This window comes from Anopheles darlingi, chromosome 2, assembly GCF_943734745.1.
Source record: "Anopheles darlingi chromosome 2, idAnoDarlMG_H_01, whole genome shotgun sequence".
NCBI classification, from domain to species: Eukaryota; Metazoa; Arthropoda; class Insecta; order Diptera; family Culicidae; genus Anopheles; species Anopheles darlingi.
The window spans coordinates 13,751,772-13,772,090 of NC_064874.1; the positions used below are offsets into that span (position 1 = coordinate 13,751,772).

Sequence of the window (20,319 nt, forward strand, 5' to 3'; positions counted from 1 at the left end):
TGGATTGAAATCGTTAACATCAGTGATGCACACTGCATGATGAACAGAGCGCAGTTTCTATAGACTCCGCCACTCAGTAGATAGGTTCGGGGGTTTTTGGTTATTTGAAAATATGTCAAATGAATGTTGCGCAGAGAGAGAGAGAGAGAGAGTCCAGCCTATTGGCGTTCATCATTACGAATGTCGGTGCCACCAATTGGCGAGTGGATTTCATCCAGTTGTAGCATCCAGTTAAAAGCTTTTATGGAAACATATCCCACACACACACACACGCGCGCATACAGGGAATGGTTAATACAGCGTGGATCGAGGAAGTGAAACAGGTTGTGAAAGTAAACATTAAGCTGAGGTTTGCCTTCTAAATCATGATTGATGATTAGCACACCGAACCGAAACCGAAAGCACCCAGCACCAGGAGCGGCTTTACGGCCACCGGAAATGGTAGTTTTGCTTCCGCTTTCCCTCCCTCCACTCCTTCCCATCGCCCTTTTTGGTCAATAAAAACAAAAACTCCCGAAGCAAGCGACGGATTCGTCAGACTTCTGTCAATGTTTCCAGCGAAGGAAATACCGTAGGGGAATACGCAACTTCCGTGTCCGTGTCCGTGTGCCCGTGTGTGTGTGTTAGGCGAACATCTAGTAGCCGTTTCCCGTTCCGGGCGGAGGATTTTCGGGGGGAAAGTTTCGACACATGCCTTTACCACATCATTTCCCAGCTCTCAGGTGGACCGAACCGGAATGGGGGTCCAGAGAGGAGTGTGTGGGTAGGACGAAAAGGTTGCCCTCAAACCACGGCCACCATCAGCAGTAGGGAAAATGGGTCCGTTGCGGCTAGTGTGTAAATTTATGCATTTATTATTATCCTTCCTTTACGACCATTTTATGGGAGTGATTTTACATGGGAAAAGTGTTTGAGTTATTGACGTTACCCCGATTTCAGATTTCAGGTCAGTACCAGGCCCGAAAGAGAGAGAGAGAGAGAGAGAGAGAGAGAGCAAATAGAGAAAGTGTGAGGAAGGTTCGTTTGGCTGAATGAATACCGAGCTCTGTTCGCCTTCGTCGTCGTCGTCTTCGTCGACCCCTGGAACCGGGAATGGAAACTGCCAGCATCGTGGACCATGTGGGGCCGGATGTAAAAAATTTACATAACATTTACGAGCCTCCGAGCCTCCGTCGGCTTTACGTCGACCGTCCGTCGATGGCGGTTCAACCAAAAACCTCATGATGGAGGCTTTTTGGGGAGAAATTATTTGGGAAAGGTTTGGGAAAACCTTTCCCGCCTGCCACGGTTGGTTCTAGGCGGAAAAGGCCCATCCAAGGGATCAACGAACCCCTGCACGGGTAGGCACGAGATGATAGATGAGAACGGGAACCGGGAGCAGATGATGATGATGAAGGGGAAATGCACAAGAAACAAAATACATTTCGCATAAACATAGCGTGCGGCGATGCTAACGAAGTGAGCATTAAAGATGGTTCTCGCCGGCAGTCGCCGGAATGTATTTTTAAAGACATAAATGAATTCTCTGTGCCCGGCTCGGCTGTGTGCTCGGAAGAAAATGGTGTAATTCAATTTGTTACAAATTGAATGATAACGAAACTATCCATTCCAGAACAAGATGAATAATGTATTGACCAAGCGACCGACTGGAGGATTCCAACAACAAACAACATCATCTCCTCCTTTGAAAGATGCATGAAAGGCTCGGCATTGGCTTGATTGATATTCTTGGGGCTAAAAGTTTAACGAAAAACCCGGGAAATAATAATTTGCAAAACAGCATCAGCGGTCATAAAAAAAAAACTATGCCACGGATGAACGATCTGTCACCGAATTTCGACGGGTTTTAATGAACCCGCTTTGGCGCATGATGGCGCACGGAACCTTTTTGGGACGTTAGGTGCGATCGCATTCGTGACGAAAAAGCGTTAAGACGATGCAACTAGCGTTCAGGGAAGGTGGATCAAGTCTCTAGCTCAGCTGAGCGGACTGCACGTTAAAAAGGAAAACGGAACGAAACAGAGAGGAAATTTCATTTCCCTTACCCAAAGTCAGCCAAATTTGGTTTCCCCTTTGGCGTACGCAATGGCGTCCGGCAGGAGAAGTTCTGACTTGTGGATTTTTCCGTTGAATTCGTCGTGTCGTCACACCATGCCCCACCACACCACACTCCGGGTTGTGCTGACGTGCAGAAGGTCAGTTCGTTAAGACAAAACTTTTCCCGTCAACTGAACGGTGAACGGGGGAGCGTCTGGCTTCTTCACTGGATTTTCCTTTTTTTTCCTATCTTCTCCTTCTGCTGGAACTGGAAGCATAATATTCTGGCTGGCTCACAGAAAACGCCACCATTTTTTCTTTGAATTTTCGGACCGCGGCTCGAGTGGTGACTGCTCTTTGATATTGCCATCCGCTCGCGAGTGTCTTTATCTGGAGGTATTTTTTGTTTAGTGTGCCGTGAGTGCACCGCGAGATGATTTTGATCTGATCATTTTCCGCAGAAAATGCATCCGTTCCGTTCCCTTTTTTGGGTTTTTTTTTAATACCAAGGACTTCATCAAAAGTTGCACTTTTTGCAGCCACAAAAACTCAATTCGACGCGAAGACGATGAACTGCAAATGAAGGTCTTGTTTTGTTTTTTTTTTGTTGCAAGAACTGCATCACGCGGAAATGACAAGCTTGTCATTTTGCAGTTGAGTAGCCATTGATTCGCAAAATAATTTGGCAAACTTTTGGTTCTCCGTGCGCCGAAAAAATGGCGACGAGAATACAATGGGAACTCATCATCAAGTCACCGCCTCGGGAATAACGGTAAGGGACATAGGGAAAATGGACTATCTAACATTATGCTCACCAACATAACTGTCTAATGAATACGGGTTTTTTTTTCTTTTTGTTGTACATTTAGGATCGATGCTTTTGCGTAACTGGCATGATGGAGGCATCATGTCAAACAGCATAATAATAATATTTTACTTTTTGTTCTCCGTTCAACAACAATGCGGCCTCTCCGTCCCCTGCGGTCAGGTGTCTTTACCTGTTTGACCGCCAGCAACAGCAACAACAACAACAATCGCTTTGTTAACGAAGGAAATCGGTCGATTGTTCGTCGACCACAAAACCACGAGCCGTCGGCTGTCTGTCCGGCATCAACTTCATCACACCGCTCCCCCCGAGGGATGGGAGAGGGAGGGGTGAGAAGAATGCGTCCCATTTTCTTCATTCGGAGGTTTCCTTTGGAGAAAATGGAGAGAAAAAAAAAGTTGACGCCCATTGTCCGGTGAGGATACGGAATTTTGATCGTTTTAAAATTGGCGCTCGCTTTGTTCCCCCCCATTTCTTGGCAATGCTTACTCATGCGTAATTTTTGCCCATTTTTTGCACCCCCCCCAGGTAACTCAGACCCCTCCGGTGTGGTCCGCTATGACCGCTGTGGAACTAATGAGGGCCACAAAAGGACAACGAATTCGTTGACGAAGGATACGCGAGCGAGAGAACGTCCTGCGGCGGCCCGGAAGGCCTGCAAGGAAGTGCAACAAAGGTTAATAAAGTGAAAACAAGATAAGGCAAGAACCGACCCACGGTTCGTTTTTTTCTCGCCCGAATGAAAAAGAAGAAAAAAAACTGTTGTAAAAACCTCAAAAACAGAGACCGACGATCACCACCACCACCACCATCGCACAATGGGCATCGTTCCCTGGCGTGGCCGGTCAGCCGGAGCTAAACACACACACACACATACTGTCTCTCTTTCTCTCATGGACATACGGGAAAGCGAAAGGAGCAGCACAACGGGCGATGAAGGAAAAGGCGAAGAAAATGGGCAGCGATATCACACGGTGGAAAATGGGAAAAATGCCAACCTTAATCAAGGAGACAGGACAGCTGTTGCCATTGGGTCGCGTTACATTTAAAGCCCCATGTTTTCCCCGGGTCCTGCGGCCAGCAGCCCCTCCCTCTCCCCTTCTCTTCCCACTCAAACGCCCCTGGAACCGGTTTGTCAGTCCGGCAGGCCGGCCAACCGCAATCAAGTCAAACATGGTCACCATGTTTTCCATGTTTTTTTTCTTCTTTCACTTCTTTACTTTTTTCCTTTTGGGGTTTTTTTCTTTTTTTTTGTTCCTCTCCCTGGCGCAGTGACTTTGCACGCATAAAAACCGGCATCCAGTGTATGTGTGTATCCGGTGGCCTGTGGTTGATATCAACGCGGACACACTGGCCAAAGATGATGATGATGATGCCGATGATCAGCAATGACCAACGAGACGGTTCGTTGATTTTTTTTTTGGTCCCCCAAATTCGTCGCATCGCGGGGCTTTGGGGTCGAAGAACGAGACGAGACGAAGAGGCGACGGTAAGCTGGCCAGCCAGTAAGTGGGAGCGTGGAGCGTGAAGAATGGTGTATCCGGCATCCGGAATCAAATTGTGGCTTTTTTTTTTCTTTCTGTGGGCGACCGATGACCGGTCGATAGGAGATGTAGTACGCAATGTGCGGAAGAAGGGCCCACGAAACGCGGTACCGACAACCGGACCGGTGTAAATGGTTGTTTCCTGGCGGTTATCTGACCCCGAAACATGGTCATTACGATTATTATCGAGTTTGGATTTAATTTTGCTGATCTCGGCTCACCTCGCACTCGCTTCTGTCCGTGGTTGTGGTATGTTTTCGTGGTAATGGCCGTGATTGGCGGAATGTTGGCAAGAGTTTATGCTTAGGGGGGACGTGATTTGGCGTGGCATAAATGTGTTAATTTAATTTCAGAGCAGTAGCAAGTGAGTGATAGGTTGGATGAGATCAGAGCTAGGATTGGTTTTAGATTAGCTCAACTAAACCTTCACCACAAAAAAGTGTTTGGCAGTCTTTGTGTTCAGGCATTATTACCTTATCCTGTATATGTTATAAGCAGCCGGATATCTGATTGTGGTCCTGCACACATCCGCAATATCCAATAACTCATTGTTCTAGGGTAGGCATCAGCAATAAAAACTTGATTAGTTTCTCATGTGACTAACAAAGGACGCTGGTTCCACCCGGATTATATTAAATTTCAGCCTTTTAAAATAATTGCCGCAAACTGTCGAGTAGTGTTTTCTGAATACTGGAACATCTGAAGGCCTGCATTTGCTGTTATCGAATATTCCTTTTATGAAATATCTGCTTCAAGTATGTATTGATGCTCACATCAACAGATTAAATCGATGCTATGAGATCGCCTCGAAGGATTACTAGATTAGTTTTCAATTGTAAAGCCACTCGGCATAATCGGATTATTATGGAGTGCTCTGAACAGGTTACGAAGATATGGATTATTTCTTCTAAAGCAATCCAGACTCATCTAACATCTCGTCAGAGGAAACTCTTAGCAGCTACCCCTAGAAGTATTAAACGTTGAAAGTATGTCCTCTGGCTAAACATAAGCTCTTTCAATTGCAAATTAACAATGGGTTTTGTGTTATCTGCCAGATTGTAAAAGTATAGCTGAAAATTTCTTTTTATATGTTCAATTGCCTATATCATAAACTATTTAAGCTTTTTTAACTCTTTTAAGCGTCAAGTATTGTGTTTTAGAGCTGGTATTTGGTGCAGTACGATTGAAAAGCAGATCCCAGAACGAGGAACATAAGAGTTTTGTTAAACATCATCTACTTTTAATTCACAAGTCTTCGACATGTCTTGGTAAGTTGCTGCCGGATAAGATCATGTTACTAATACTTGAACATTGAATAAAAGTCCCGTAATGTCCGTCAAACCAACCTCTCATACCACAAGAATTGCGATAAAAACTAGAAACTAACACTTCATATTGAAGCTTTCGCTTGAGAGAAAAAAAAAAACGCCCAGATAGGGATGAGGAGCGAAAACCCCACCATACTCCAGCTTCATCCAGTCCCCTTCATCTCTTCCCTTAAGCCTCCGACACCGGATACACGTGTAACGAACCGATATCTGTTGGAACCATCATGGCGTTTTGGATAGGAACATTTAGATAAGATTGCGAAGCATCCGACCCGAGAGAGCATCACGGCTCGGGATCGGGAGTTTAGCCCGCAAGCACGTGGTCGGGAAATGGGTTGGAAAATGTGCTCGAAATGGCCACTCGCCCGCGCCCATGTGTGTGTGTGTGTGCGGGCACGTGGTGCGCGTGCAGTCGGGACCGGGATGCCGGGTCGATAACCAATAACCAACTGGCTGGTCGATGTCCGGTCGATGGACCGAACGAACGAAAGTGAAACGGCGGGAAGCGCGGTCACAGCTCCCAGATCCTAGGCGGTCGTGGTTGGGCTTCATTTTCCGAACAACTCCCATCGCCCGGCCGTGTAACCCGTTGACCCCCACTCCGGGCGGAAACTCCGGGCTATTCGGCTCTGGGAATCGTCGTCGACGGAACGGTTGGACGGACGAGATTGAAAAGTCAAAAAAAAAAAAAAAAACAGACAGGAAGGGAAAATCCGGAGCACCGGTATAACTTTATGACCTCGGTTAGGTCACTCTTCCCACACCCTCCTCACCTTCCGAAAGGAACGCTCGGTAGCCTCACGCCGTCGAGCGATGGTTGTCACTGTGGCGGTCGTTGGCGCAGTGCGGCAGAGCATATCGAATATTGGATATTTTCTGGTCGATTCACATTGCCACATATTTCCTGGGGATGGAATTTTCGTTCCCCCCCTCCACAGCCCATCGGAACCGTCCGTCCAGCTTCCGACCGAAGCGTCAGGCGACTTCTTGTCCTTCTTCCTTGTCGCTGGTTGGTTTTATTATTTTTTCTTCCACGTTCCACTTCTTCTTCTTCTTTTTGTGGCGAGTTATGAGAAGAAGGAACACATACGCACACACGCACGGAGCGAGGGGTGGAGAAGAAAAGGGGTAGTTTGGGTTCCAGCGCAGCGAAAAGGATATGAAGTGAGCTCCGGGAGCTTTGGTCCGGAAGCGTGAGAAAGAGAGTGTGATCGTGTGAGAATGCGGATGTGCGGAGGAATTTCCACATTTCCCACACTCCAGTGCACCCCCTCTTGGCTACTCGCTCCTCCCACGGCCCAACGTTGGACGTTTGCCGGGGACCGAGAAGGGAATTTATTATTTTAACGTCTTCAATATGCATATCGCATGGGATGGACTTGATCCTTTACATGGCTTTTGCTCGGATGGCCGGGTGGCGTGTAGGTGGGGTGGGGGATGGAGGAGTGGTTCGGTTGACTGCCACTCACTTCACGTCCACGTCCGTCCGTGGAATGGACTCTCGCCTCGCCAACAGCAGTAGCAGCAGCTTGCCAAAAGTGTACGTGACTGAAATGTTTGAGATTGGACAAGAGGCAGGGAGGCAGCGGGGGGGGGGGAGGAAGAGAGTGTCCGGGAACGACGATGACGACGAGGACAAGGGAAGAGGATGCCACAAACCGAAGCATTCCACCGATGGACTGCATGGAGGTAAAAGGAGAAATAAAACTCCAAATCGTCGGTCCGTCCTTCGTCGTTTGGCGCTCGGTAGCATGTGGTTGGATCGTTTCATCCACTTCACCTCCCCCTTCCCTTTCCTTTCATTCCTACACACACACACACACTCACACGCCCTCAAGTAGTCGAGGAAAAAAAAAGGGAATCTCGGGAGGGGAGGTTTGCAACATATCGAGAAGAACAAGATGATTGTCTTGTTTGCGGAGTAACATGAGTGATAGAAGATTATTGAGGACCCGGGTACGGTTGCAAATGCTTCACCGCAAAGGCGCACATTGGTGTTGGTGTCGTCGACGGGCGCTAACGATCGTATATCTTTCAAAAGCTGCAACATCGGTTCTTCGGTTCATTCGGGAACGTTATTCTTATGTAAAGCATCGTTTTCATATTTCGTCTGGTGCTGACGGTGATGCCTATAAGCTCTTCTGCTCGAATACATCGTTGGCATCGTTGCATACGAGGATGAGTTCAGCTTTGTAAAATGCATTTCTAAACCTTTAAACGACATTTCATTCGGAATTAATTTCGCTCCCAAACGAATGCAATCATCACACACACACACTTCGGAGCCCTGCCGGGCAATCGGTGCGCTCTAATGGTTTTCTAGCGCCAGCATTGCGCGACGTCAATTGCAATGTTTACAATGCTGGCACATGGCACTGATGCCCAATGGTGGCCACCGGGTCGACCATCCATTGGCACACTTGATCATCGTGATTGACGCAGCAAAATGCTGCTCAAACGCTCGAAAGCGGAAATTACATGGTTACAACAGTGCAGCGACCATCACGAGCGGACTAGCTCTAGAGTATCCGGTGAAGCGGAAGTGCCGCACACTGCCGCGTAAATTGAATTCCATCCATTGCCCTCCCGCCACGTCTGGGCACGTCACCCGGTCTTCGTCGTTGGTCTTCCGGGGTTCTTCATAAACTATTGAAAAATGCGAACTGCGAACCATCAACATCATCAGCAGCCAGCAGTAGTGGTATTGGCAATTGTGTCGCGCTGGCACTGGGAATGGGACACATGAGCAAGCAGTTTCTGTTCCCTGTGTACCAGCTTTTACTCGCATTGTAGTATGATTCGCAGGAAAAGAAAAGGGTAGGAAGAGCGGCCTGAAGCTGATTGGTGAGTGCAGAGCATATAGCGTTTTATGCTAACTGTGCAGGAATCTGGAATCCATTGTGCAATCTGGACGATTGTAGGGTTGCATTTTGCGTGGATTGAAAGCAGAAGTGATTAAGAATTTCTTGATAAATTTAATTCTAAACCGAGCTGAATTATAGTTTTGGTCAATATTGTAGGTTACTTGGATTTATTTAGCGAATTTAGGTTCTATAAAATATTTTCCAAGAAATATGCTCAATCAATCAAAGCAACCTAGTAACTGGCCAATAATATGGCGCATGTGTGGCCCGCTTGAAATTGTACAACGGTTTTTTTTTTGCAAAATTGTTTCCAAGTTTTTCTAATAAGTATTGTACCAGAGCTTGTACCAGATGTTGTATTTTGCAGATCGAATTGTGTATCAAATCTTCTGTTTTTAGCTGTCAGTAGTCTCAAAGATTCTACCGATAGTTCATAGGATTCTAGAAGCTACTCTCTCTCTCTCTCTCTATTATTGAAGGTACAGAATAGTAAGATGTTAGCAAAATTTCATTATAAACGCCCTATTTCTGTCTCCGGACAGCAACTACTGACATATTTCCATAAAACTATCACTCACAGAGTTCAGAGACGTCCTGAACCAGGCCCCGAAATGGTGCACCAAAACTTTGCACGTTCCGAATCGAACGATTGCAAATTGTCATCTGTCCGCGCGCGCATGGTTCGGAAAATGGTAAAATGTGCTTCTGATTATAATTCACCGCGATGGCACTGCCACGGACATGTCCACAGTTGTAGCTGTTGTCGCCGGTCGCGCGGTTTCACGTTTTGTATCGATTCCGTGCATCCGTGACAACGATGAAAGGCGAATAGCCGCGCTCGGAATGGAGTCACCAGCAGATCCCCAACAAGGCGCACACACAGGACTAAAGGACTTGCATTCGATACGGGACACGGGAGTCAACCACACCGGGAACCAGGCAACCGAAAACTGAAATGCAAAGCAGAAGGCGATACGATAAGCCGGGACCGGGGCCGGGGCCGAGCAGGCGAAGACGGCGAACGGCGTACGGAACGAGGGCCCAAGAACCTCACGGAACCGAGTGACAAAGAGAGTGGTTGCGGTGTTTGCGGTGTGGTGGGGTTTAAGAGAAAAGGCTCAAGGAGAGACATATGTAAATAAGATATCACCGAAATGGAAACCGCATTGCACCGGCAGTTCCGGGCAGTGTCGGTCTGACGGTTTTCGGATGCAGCCTTTTGCCGCTGATGCACTGCTTGGTTTCTCTCCGCTGGCTCCGTCGCTCTGTCGCTTCCTTGTGTGTTCGCTTTTCGTCACGCTTTAACTAGATTGAAGCTGAAGCCGGGCATTCTAAACAGCTTCGCCCCCAAAATGCTCTCTCTCTGTTTGTGCGCGCGTGTGTGTGTGTGTGTGTGTGCAGATGCAGTTCGTGCAGCCAGCCAGCATCTGCAGCGCATCTCTTTTTATTCCATTCCATTCTCGGTGTTCCAGTGTTCTCGTGTAGTCTGAAGGCTGAAGCTGAGGATTACTGCGCTGATAGGGGGGTTATTCGCTTTTCAAAGCTGTCTGCCAAGGAGAACGCATCCGTTGCGCTTATCAGGCGGTGCATTCCCATTGCATATGCATGTCGCTTCGTCTTTGCCTTATCCGAGAAGTCACGTGGAATCGATTTCACTGCCATTCGTCCCTTCGCGGCTTTGGACGGGCTACTGTTTGGACTGCTCCGTTAACGATGCTTCGACGCACAATCGTCGATTCCGTTCTCGAGAGCAAAGTAGGCGATGAGTTTTACCGGTCATTACCGGACCGGCACCGGTCGTCGCCGTCCGATTTTGCCAGCCAGAACCGCGGAAAGGAAGTGAAGGAAGCAACAATGGAATACTACTTACATTATGTTTCCAGACCACTTTGTATGCGGACGGATTTGCATTCACTTTGCATTCAAAGTACACGTCGTCCCCCTCCTCGATGTCTTCCGGGTTCATGTTGGTGCCGAGCTCCAGCTTCAGGGTAGGCAGATCTGGAACCGGAGGTAAAGAGAGAGACAGAGAGCAGAAAATGGATGGTTAGTAGAAGCTGCAGAAGAAGAAGTTGCGTTTCAAATACGGGGCTTAGCTTCTTCAAGTAAATAGCGGTCAAGGTTCGAGTCAAGCTTCGACTTCTTCGGAAGTTCAGAATCCAATACCGCATTGTTGAAGTTCCGGCAAAAAGGCAACGGACTGACGCCCGTCGGGTAACGTTATGCCACGGAAAATATGTCAACTCTTTTCCACCGGATGAAGGGTGCCGATTGGTATCGGTTTGGAACAGATTGTGTTTCCGGATCCGTGGTGTATTCCGCGCTCATCACACGACACGAACCAGTGTCCAGAATGTGTCTCCACCAAGGGCGTCATAATTCATGTTTGCGCACTTGTAGTGGGGGTGGTGCCATTTTTCACGACCAACCTCGTTAAGCTCCCCATTCCATTGTACCCACGATCTTCTTCCATCGGTCCAAGAATCTGAAGGACTGCGCGCTTGGTCGCGGTTTTCTGGCTACTGAAGAGACACACACACACAGAGTGGATCACTGCCACGGCGGTACCCGGGCAATCGTAAAAAAAATCCCCTTCCTCGGCCAGTACGCCAGCGGGTCACACAAACACGTCACACATATGCTTCGTGGCCACTGCCACGACCCGGCCCGCATCTCAGTTATTTATGGTTGTTTTGCATGATATCTGTCGCTTTTATTGTGGCTATAAATATGATAAAATATTTTTCGCTCGCTCCTTGCGCTGCCTCATCGCGCCATCACTCACTGTGCCCTGACCAGCAGAGAAGGTCTTGGTAAGCTCCTGCTCCTGCTGATCCTTCGCTCGGACAAACACACCGAGAAGTGGAGAAGCCAACGGAGCAAAGTAAGCAGAATAAGAATCCCATGAAAATGAAGAAACCGAAAACGATTACGACCGCAGTGACCAGAGCGTTATGCACGTGGCCGCCGGATTGGCCTTCCGGTCGGTACCGAAACCGGTCTCAACGTCGGTCCCCTTTCCGACACCCCTTGACCGCCGGAACCCCCCTTTTTTTGACATCGTTCATAAAGATAATTTGAGGAATTTGAAGAACAAATTTTTCGGTTTGCTGATTTGCTCTGGACGGGACACACACACACACACACACACACACACACATAGCACTCAGTCCTAGTCCTTTTTGTCGGCGGTAGTGGAAATGCTGGAGAGTGGTTTTTGGGTCGAGAAATGGAACCGAAAATGCTTTACCATTGGAATGGCAAATTGGAGCTCGGTGGTTCTTGGAAGGGGCCGACGATTGTTGATGTTTTTTGGGTGCCATTCTCCGAGATTCAGATGTTTCGTGCGCCGGTCGGCATGAAGCGCATACAGTACAGCATACGCTAGGGCAAGATTGGGTTGCTAGAATTTGAATACGTGTTTTTTTAACGAAAACCCCTTTTTCTGGGACCCGTGAATGTGTGCGTGTGTGCAAAATGCATCCTGTTAGATGTTTTCAAGCACTTGTTACAATATTTCGATACAAAGACATAATAAAAAAACACTACAACAATCGTAAAATGTTGATTAGAATTCTGTATAGTCTTGTCGAATTTGCGCAACAACTACTTCGAAAACTCACTGTACGGTTTGTATATTATAACACGCCATTCCTATATGTAGCGAGTGACGAAGATTTATGCTACTTCAGTTCGGTCATGGCTGCTCCTTCAAGCAGACAAAAGCATAAGAAAGCATATATTTTGCAAATGTTCGAGCGTGTTCGCTCACTAATCCTGTCTGCCGGGTGTTATGTGTGTGTGTGTGTTCCAGGAATCCCGGACAACAGCGGCAGCCACGTCGGATGTCGGATAAGGCTTAACGGAGTGCCCGGAACGGAGAACTGCGCGAGAAAAAAAGGGCAAGAAAATGATGATCTCGAGCAACGGCGACGACGACCGCATCAGCGTGAAAGCTGTTGCTAATGTTGCTGCTGCTGCTGCTGCTGTTCCGTGGTTTTCCACTTGGCAGCTGTTTTGTGAGGTTAGGGCAACGGACTTGCGGTGCTGTTGCCTTCAGTGCCAGACGGAACATCAACATAGCCTGCCTTGTTTTGCTCTTCCTCCTAGACTACTCTGCACATCAAAACCGCATAAACGTCGTCGCATCAGAGAGAGAGAGAACGAGAGAGCAGACGAGCTGCCAATGACAAGCCGTCAATCTGCATTCCACTCACGGCGTGCGGCGCAAGTTAGCATGCCCACCACCCCACCCCAAAGGCACCAGGGCACCAGGGCACCGGCAGTTCAATAAGTTCGCCACCATCTTGCCTTCCGCGTCTTTTCCCCTGCGTGCGTGTGCCCATCGCTCCAAAAACCGTTAATCGCCGCTCAGGGCCAGTCCTGACGCACTTGACAGGAAAGGAGGTCCTTTCCGACATTTTCTTGTTTCTTGCTCGTGGGTTTTTTTTTTCGCTTTTGCCACGCCACTTCTTCTAATGGCCTCTCGTGGTGGTGGTGTCGGCCGCATTTGCTTCCCCTCGCCCACCTTCGTTTCGTCTTCCGTTTTGGTGCCGTTCATCGACGAGACCCCTCGAGGGCATCGGTGCGTCAGCACTTCAGGTTGCCGTACCGTAAGTGTTTTGCTCTGTTTTTGTTTTTTTTTTGCAGCCATCTTTGCAACTGACTCGACTGCTGAGGTTGGATGCAGCACTCGGAATAGCTATGCAGTGATGATGATGGTCACACAAACAGAGACACAAACAACTTGCTGACGGCTTTGCGAGTCTCGCACTCGCACCTTTTCCACACACATACACACCGAGTTGTTACGGTCCATGTGACCATTTCAAGTCCATCAACCGGCCGAGGTTTCGTTGCCTTTGCCGTGTCTGGGATTTGTCATCGTCAGGTGGTGGCTGTTGTGCTTCTTCTGCCTTCTGCGTCTGCGATTACGACAGCACACCACGACGCAAGCACTGGCAATTGACTATTGGCAACGGTTTGGAAAATCCACTTGACATGCTCACTTATCCAGGAACAGCAGCAGCAGCAGCAGCAGCAGAAAACCCCAGGGCCCGGATCCTGGCCTCCTTGGATGGCTCGGGGTCCTTGGATGGGGTCCTTCGTTCGCCCGTGAACACGTGTCGATTAGGTCGAGGTGCGACGCTTCGTTCCAACCAGCAATCTGTGTCAATTTAACCGTGACACGGCTCACTGCACGACGGTGCCATGTTGGTAACGTCGTTACCCGCACACGCACACATACACGAACACACACACCAGAAGCAGCCACTGATACAAGGATGTAACGAGCGGTGGTCTGCTACCGGGAAAAAGAGTTATGAGGCCAATAAGGGGTTTCCTTCGCCGCTTTTTCCGCCACCTTCTTTCATCCTTTTTGGTCCCAGGGCGAGTACCTTGGTGGCAGGACACCGAGCGACCGGAGATTAATTTCAATTTTCCACAACACGGTTCCCAACGATTCGTGACATCGACATCGACGGATGGTGATCGTCATCATTATCAGCAGCAGCAGCAGCAGCAGCAGCAGCATCAGAAGCACCACCGGCATCGTGTTTGTAGTGCTTCTCCTTTGCAGTACGACAACGTGTCCTTCGGTGGCGGCTAAGATTGCACTCGGTGTTCGGTGCACCCCCCGCTGGTCACGATTATGTTGCTCGTTTCGTTCCGCATTCTCGTTCTTCAGCTTAATCGTCCTTAGATGTTTTATGGCGTCGTGTCTGGTGTCCTGTAGTCGTGGCCGTGGACCTGATGATCGATGAACTATTCATGGGCTGATGAACTATTCATGAACAGTCATCGTTCGATCACGTCACAAGAAATCATTACCAGTACAATGGCGGTGTGATTTCAAAGCGCGCACACACACCCCACGCTGATGGATGTTTTGCATTCGAATCAGAAAGCCACAAGCCACACCGGCACCTCTCCTGTGCCCTTTGGACTGAACGCCAAGCAAATATTGTCATCGTCCAAAACCGGCAAAGGACCATTTCGTTCCGTTCCGTTTGTGACGAGTGTTGCGGTTCCGTGACAACGCCACGACGTCATATCGGAGGCAATTATGGTGGACGGCTGGTCGTGGCGAAAAGTTTGCTCACCGGTCCTAGTCGGTGGCCGCTGGAGGAAAACTTTCAGCACCCTCACGGTAAGCGTACACGTGGGACACGTGCGAGCAGCACGAGCTGGAAAGACTCTAATGGTGTTGATGTAACGTGAGGGTTTGTCGTGTTCACCGGACGTTAAGAATGTCGTGGGTTGTCGGAATGATTTATGATCGCCGGGCCGGGCCGGGCCGGGCCGGGGGCGTGGAATTATGGATTTGTGTCAGGTCGGTAATGGTCGGAATGAATGCCGAGGGCCGGCCAGTTCGATGGGCGGTCCGATAATTATCTGTTCCTGGTAATGTGATAATTATTGGTGTTTCCGGTTTTGTGGTTTTGTTTGATAGTTTTTGCTGCTTCTGTGTTTGTGCTTTTGAAGCACTCGATTTTGATAAGAACTTTTCGGTAAAAGTTGCATTTTATCGTTAGTTTCTTAGTAAACAACATGAAATGCAAAAAAAACTTGTTGAAAGAAAAAAAAATGCAGCGAATGGATGAGGTGTCAAAGCTCCATCATGGCATCAATACTGTGCTCATATCCGCAACCGTGGCACGAGACAATGAATTTAAACCACCACTCGACAGGATCCTGCATCCTGTTACGACGGAAGAAAATCGTCGTCAATAAACATCAACACCTCATACCGTATTGTCCTTCCCTCCTTTCCCCATAACCGTTCTCAGATGGTGGTGGCGACACCCTTACCACGATGCGTGAAGGTAAACCACCAACCACCGGGCCTCTGGTCCCTCCGGTGAGTCGTGGTGTGGTTTCGTAGAGCAGGAAAGTCGGTGGGGTGGGGGGGAGGGCAACCAAAATCTGTCAACTCGTATGTTCTTCTATGGAGTTTCGACCGTTTTGTTTTTCTTTTTCTTACTTTCTCTCACCCTCACAGACGCAGGTAGCGAACTGAAGGAAAATAGGAAAACTTTTCCCAACCAAACTTTCACCAATCTTCTTCCTCTCCCGGTCCGAAATGGTGCAGAAGGAAAAAACTTCGCTTCCCTTCCCCCCCCCCCCCCCCCCCCCCTTAAATGGTCTTTCCTACACCGAACGCTATCTGTGTGCGTCGTGTGTCGTGTGTGTGTATGTGCCATACCTAATAGTACGCTTGACTACACTTTCGGCATCGTAGCAGCCATAGCATGTCAACTTCTTCGTTGCCTTCGAGTTGCCCACCGAAAAGGCCCAACTGTCAACGCGGAACGACAGCGACCGTGCTTCCGAGGAGCCGCTGGCGGTATCCAGATGCTGCTCGTCAGCTTCAGGACATCAAAAAGCGGCTTCAAGAGGCGCTAGCTGGATGCCTGCATGCGAGCTTCTTCTGCTGTCCCTTTTCTCCCCACCTCCTCGCGATGCGGTTGTTTGGAGGTCAACCGTGCAAATGTGCTGGTGAGATGCCCGGAGTGGAGTGGAACCTTCGGCGAAGCGGAGAAGTTGAAAGTGCAAAAATCGGTCACATGAATAGCGTGAAGAGGGGGAGAAGAAGAGAAGGAAAATCGTTGCCGAGCCGAACACATGGCATGCCCACCTCTCCTCCCGGTATGGGAAACGCCCCAAGACATGCGACATACGAGAATGAGAAGGAATGTCTTGGAGTCCTTACTCGAGCATACGCGGCCATTGGTATGCCTTTTTGGTGTGTGTGTGTGTGTTCCGATGTGTTATCCGATTTCCGTAGCGAAGGAAATAGTTTGATGGTGTCGGCCGAATATTAGATTCGCTCTCGACGAACGACGCCGCGCCGAGTATGGCTGTTGGATGGAAAAGTTTTGTCCCGAATTCCTGCCCTGCCCTGGGATTCTACGAAAAAGCGGAAGATCACAGGATATGTGGAATGATGATACAAGCCTCTTTTCTGTCGTGATACTCCTTTCCACATTCCAAGGACAAGGTCTTTAAAGTAGCACGAACGGATCCATTTGTCGATCATCGGAGTCGGAATTAAATCCGAAAACCGAGATGGAATTCGAATTCCCAGATCACGACCATTTCGGACATTCTTCTGTCAGTTACGGTCAGCGGATTTTTGCAATCAAATTTGACGTCGATTCCCATTCGTCGATGGATTTCGATCGCAAAGAGAGAGAGAGGTAGGTAGGTAAAGGACCCATCAGAATCGTCGAGACCCTGCTCAAAAGGTGGTCTGGCCAGCCGCAGGGAACCGATAAATGATACAACTTACTTATCCCGAAAATTGAGATTCAATTCGTTGCCCTCGTATATATAGAATAGAAACGGTACGCTGATGGATTGGTTTGCGTGAAATACGCGAACACGAGATGCGGTCGAGATGCTTGACCACTCCTACAAGAGCACCGAGCAGTTGGTTGGTGGTCCCGGAACCGTAACACGAGACGCCATTGTTGAATGACCCGGATATTGTGTACAACGGTGTCGGTATCATCTTCGGAACCTTCGGGATGATACGCAACGGTTAACCGACGGCTCGGCACGGCGTTTGATCCGTCGTATCCAAACACACACGCACACACATGCACTCCAACACTCCGCCACACCGCGGCCACGGGGATGCCGATCAGTGTCGACGATGAGAAGTGGGCTGTGAGGATGACAAAATCAATTAACTCTGAAACCCTTGGCCTCGGTTCTGGTCCGTGCGAAGACCAACCGACGGACCAACCGACGGACCGACCGATGGTTCCTGGTTCCGGGAACCAAGGCGGCCTTGACGTAGTGGCACAAATTTACCACTAATTGAACAAACGCTATCCGGTTGCCGGTGCCCGGGTTGGGGTATATGCATTGTTCAAGGATTGAGGTGCCTCCATTTGCCGCAGGAGCATCCCACGGGGACGGGGGTGGTGGTGCGCATGGCGGAAATCCAACCAACCGAGGACACCGTGACCGTAATCAAATTCCTGTTTGCGGTTCCCGGGCACTTCGCATAATACACACGCACACACACACACGCACACAGAGATACGGTTCTGTTGGTGGTCGTGGCGTGTGCTTTAGGAGCTCGCTGGCTGGTTTCCGGTGAGTGGTTCCGGTACGGCACGGTCCGCGGCACGCGCGCCCGTGTGTGTGTGTTCTAGTGGGACTAGTGGGAATGTTGGGAGTAGTGACCAAGTGGCACAAGTCGTTGAAGTGATCGGAGCGATGTGTTTCGGGAAGAGGGAAATTGGGTTTTCAATTTAATCGATCGAATTAGATTTACGACCAGATGAGCTCCGAACCGAAAGGGAAGAAGCCCCTGGCCTAGAGTAATCATCATTCGTGAGTCATGTCCCAGAATCTCAAGCCGTTGTGCTCTTATTCGACGACAAGTGAGAGATCTGCTATTATAAAAACAAAACAAACAAAAACCCTCAAGTAGAGGTTCATTACTGCTAATGCGTCTTTTACGTTTTGCTGAACTGAAACAGAACTGAGGACTCATTAAAAATGCGAGCGTGAACACAAGCACATGCATCCAGCTGGGAGTCAGATAATGATGAAATATGCTCATGCTGATGCTAGCAAGATTCAGGTGCTCCTAGCGCACTCGTTCTGTCGAGTGGTCGCTTGCTTGTCACATGACACATGTTTGTTGTAGCTGTTTTGAGGGTTAATGTTAATTGAATAGGGTTTACCTTTTCGCTAGTCGAGTCACATGAGCGAACGCGAAATGTTCTAGACGGGAGCACGCGAGATGGAATAGTCATACAACTTGTTAGTTGCTGATGGCCACATCTTCAAGGATGCTGTTCAGAAATCAGTCAGTGCATTAAGGCGCCCATTATGCATGATGGATTCTTTTATAGCACTCTTTACGAATGCAGGGGACTCGCATAAGGATGCCTGTCAGCAGGTACAGCAGCGAGTGAGTTCCCCTTCTTCTGGAAAGCCTCTGGCATGCAGAGACAACATCTCAGAGCGGCTTCCCAATTTTAACGCTTCCGTTAACCGCCGAGAAGCTTCCACTTATGAAAGAGGTTCTTCTCAAGGGTTTTTACAATGAATCAGCATCATAATGCATAATTATTTGAGTAACCAGTGGCGTAACTTGAAGAACACACGTGGAACTCATTAATTTGTGGCCGCTGCGAATGGCTGCGAAGAAGCTCACCACCGTGTGGCACCATGATCTGGCCAACCTTTGTTCGCCTTTCTGGTGTTCGCCTTCACCATGACAGGGACCTCGTTAACCCGCTCCTCGACGAAAAAACACAAAAAAGCTTTAGATTCATTAGCATATTCCGCATCGTCGGAACCGGTTCGCAGGGCACGGTGTCTTCCGGACTTCCGGTGCCAGTCTCCAGATGCCACCAACAGCAATTCGACTTCTCTGAGGCTGAGAGCATCTGCGCATCCCTTGTCTGTCATCTCTTGCGTCTCTCTCCGTCAGTGAAGTATGTTTTGCTCTCCGTTTTGCCGATCCGTCCAATCGTCCGGTCCTTTCTGGCGCATCGAAGTAAACAGGTAGCAACACACACACACACACACACACACACACACACACACACACAGGGAGGCGCATCGCGGAAAAGGCGGAAAACAACTTTTTACTGTCAAGCAAATCCCCGATGCGACAATTTGTTTACTGGCACGCCAAAAGGGGAGGGGACCGTGTGCAGATCGCGATAGTATCTTCGCTTCCGCTTTCCGGAGTTGGTTTTTTGGTATTTAAAGCACGTCGTCGTTACGGGCAAAGGGGAGCCCCGAGAGGAGACCCGGTCCCAGAGGTACAAATCATTTTTAAATAAACCATTCCGGGTGGCTGTAACGCTATCTTAATTTCCCTAGATGCAAATGATTCCCCCCCCCCCTCCTCAAAAACCCCTTCCGCCAAACGAAGGCTTAAATGAGAGGCAGAGAAAAAGGGGACTCAGGGACTGCTCGTTGCTCGGTGCTGGCATGTGCGACCGACCTTGGAGGCCCTGAGGGCTGAAGAACCTTCGTATCTCGAGTGAGTATGACGTGATGCTAGGTGGTGGTGGTGAAGGGTGTTTGGGGTGGTGTTAAAAAAGGAGCGAAAAAGAAAAAAAAAAGCAAATGAAGAGTGTATGTCGGAGCTGGGGTGTAGAAAGCGGGTGCCAAAATGTGCCATGCACAGCCACGAGAGCGATTTCCCAGGGCAAAAGTGGGGGACGAAAAAGTGAAGTTCCGCTTTTCCAACCCTTGATCCTTGTGCCGATGTTCACCAGTGTTGCTCCCGGTGTAGCTGGTTCCCGGCAGCCCGACACACGTGGCGGTGTTGGATCCTTTCCTGGAACACACCGGAACATACCGGAACACATCCATAATGAGCCCGGGCCCGGTAGGAAGTCTAATGAAATCCGATTTAATTTTAATGACCGGCAGCATGCGAGGTGCGAAAACCGGGCCCCGGGTTTTCTTTTCGGCACCCGCTCCTTTGGATGCACGATGCTTGTGTGAAACCGAGGGAGACCCAATCCGGAAGGTTGATTGATCGGATTCCTTTCAGCGGTTGGCCAACCGGGGCTGGCAAGTGGGTGTTCCAATGTTGGGTAGCCAATTTTCTCGATTAGCTCGAGTCGCCCGGGTCAAGTGTGGAAATATAATACTAATAAATTAAGACTATCGCTAGATTGCTAAGCAGATTGGTTTGCAATAGATTTCATGCCAGATAAGCATTCGGGGAAAGT

The 20,319-nt window shown here is 49.0% G+C and overlaps 1 protein-coding gene across 1 annotated transcript in view; it reads right to left on the reverse strand.

The window, feature by feature from the left end:
- LOC125950864 (hemicentin-1) overlaps nt 1-20,319 on the reverse strand; it is a 167,035-nt gene that overhangs the window by 59,484 nt on the left and 87,232 nt on the right. The window contains exon 9 of the mRNA XM_049679228.1: nt 10,470-10,600. Coding sequence (XP_049535185.1) covers nt 10,470-10,600 — 131 coding nt within the window. The remainder of the gene's footprint in view (nt 1-10,469; nt 10,601-20,319) is intronic.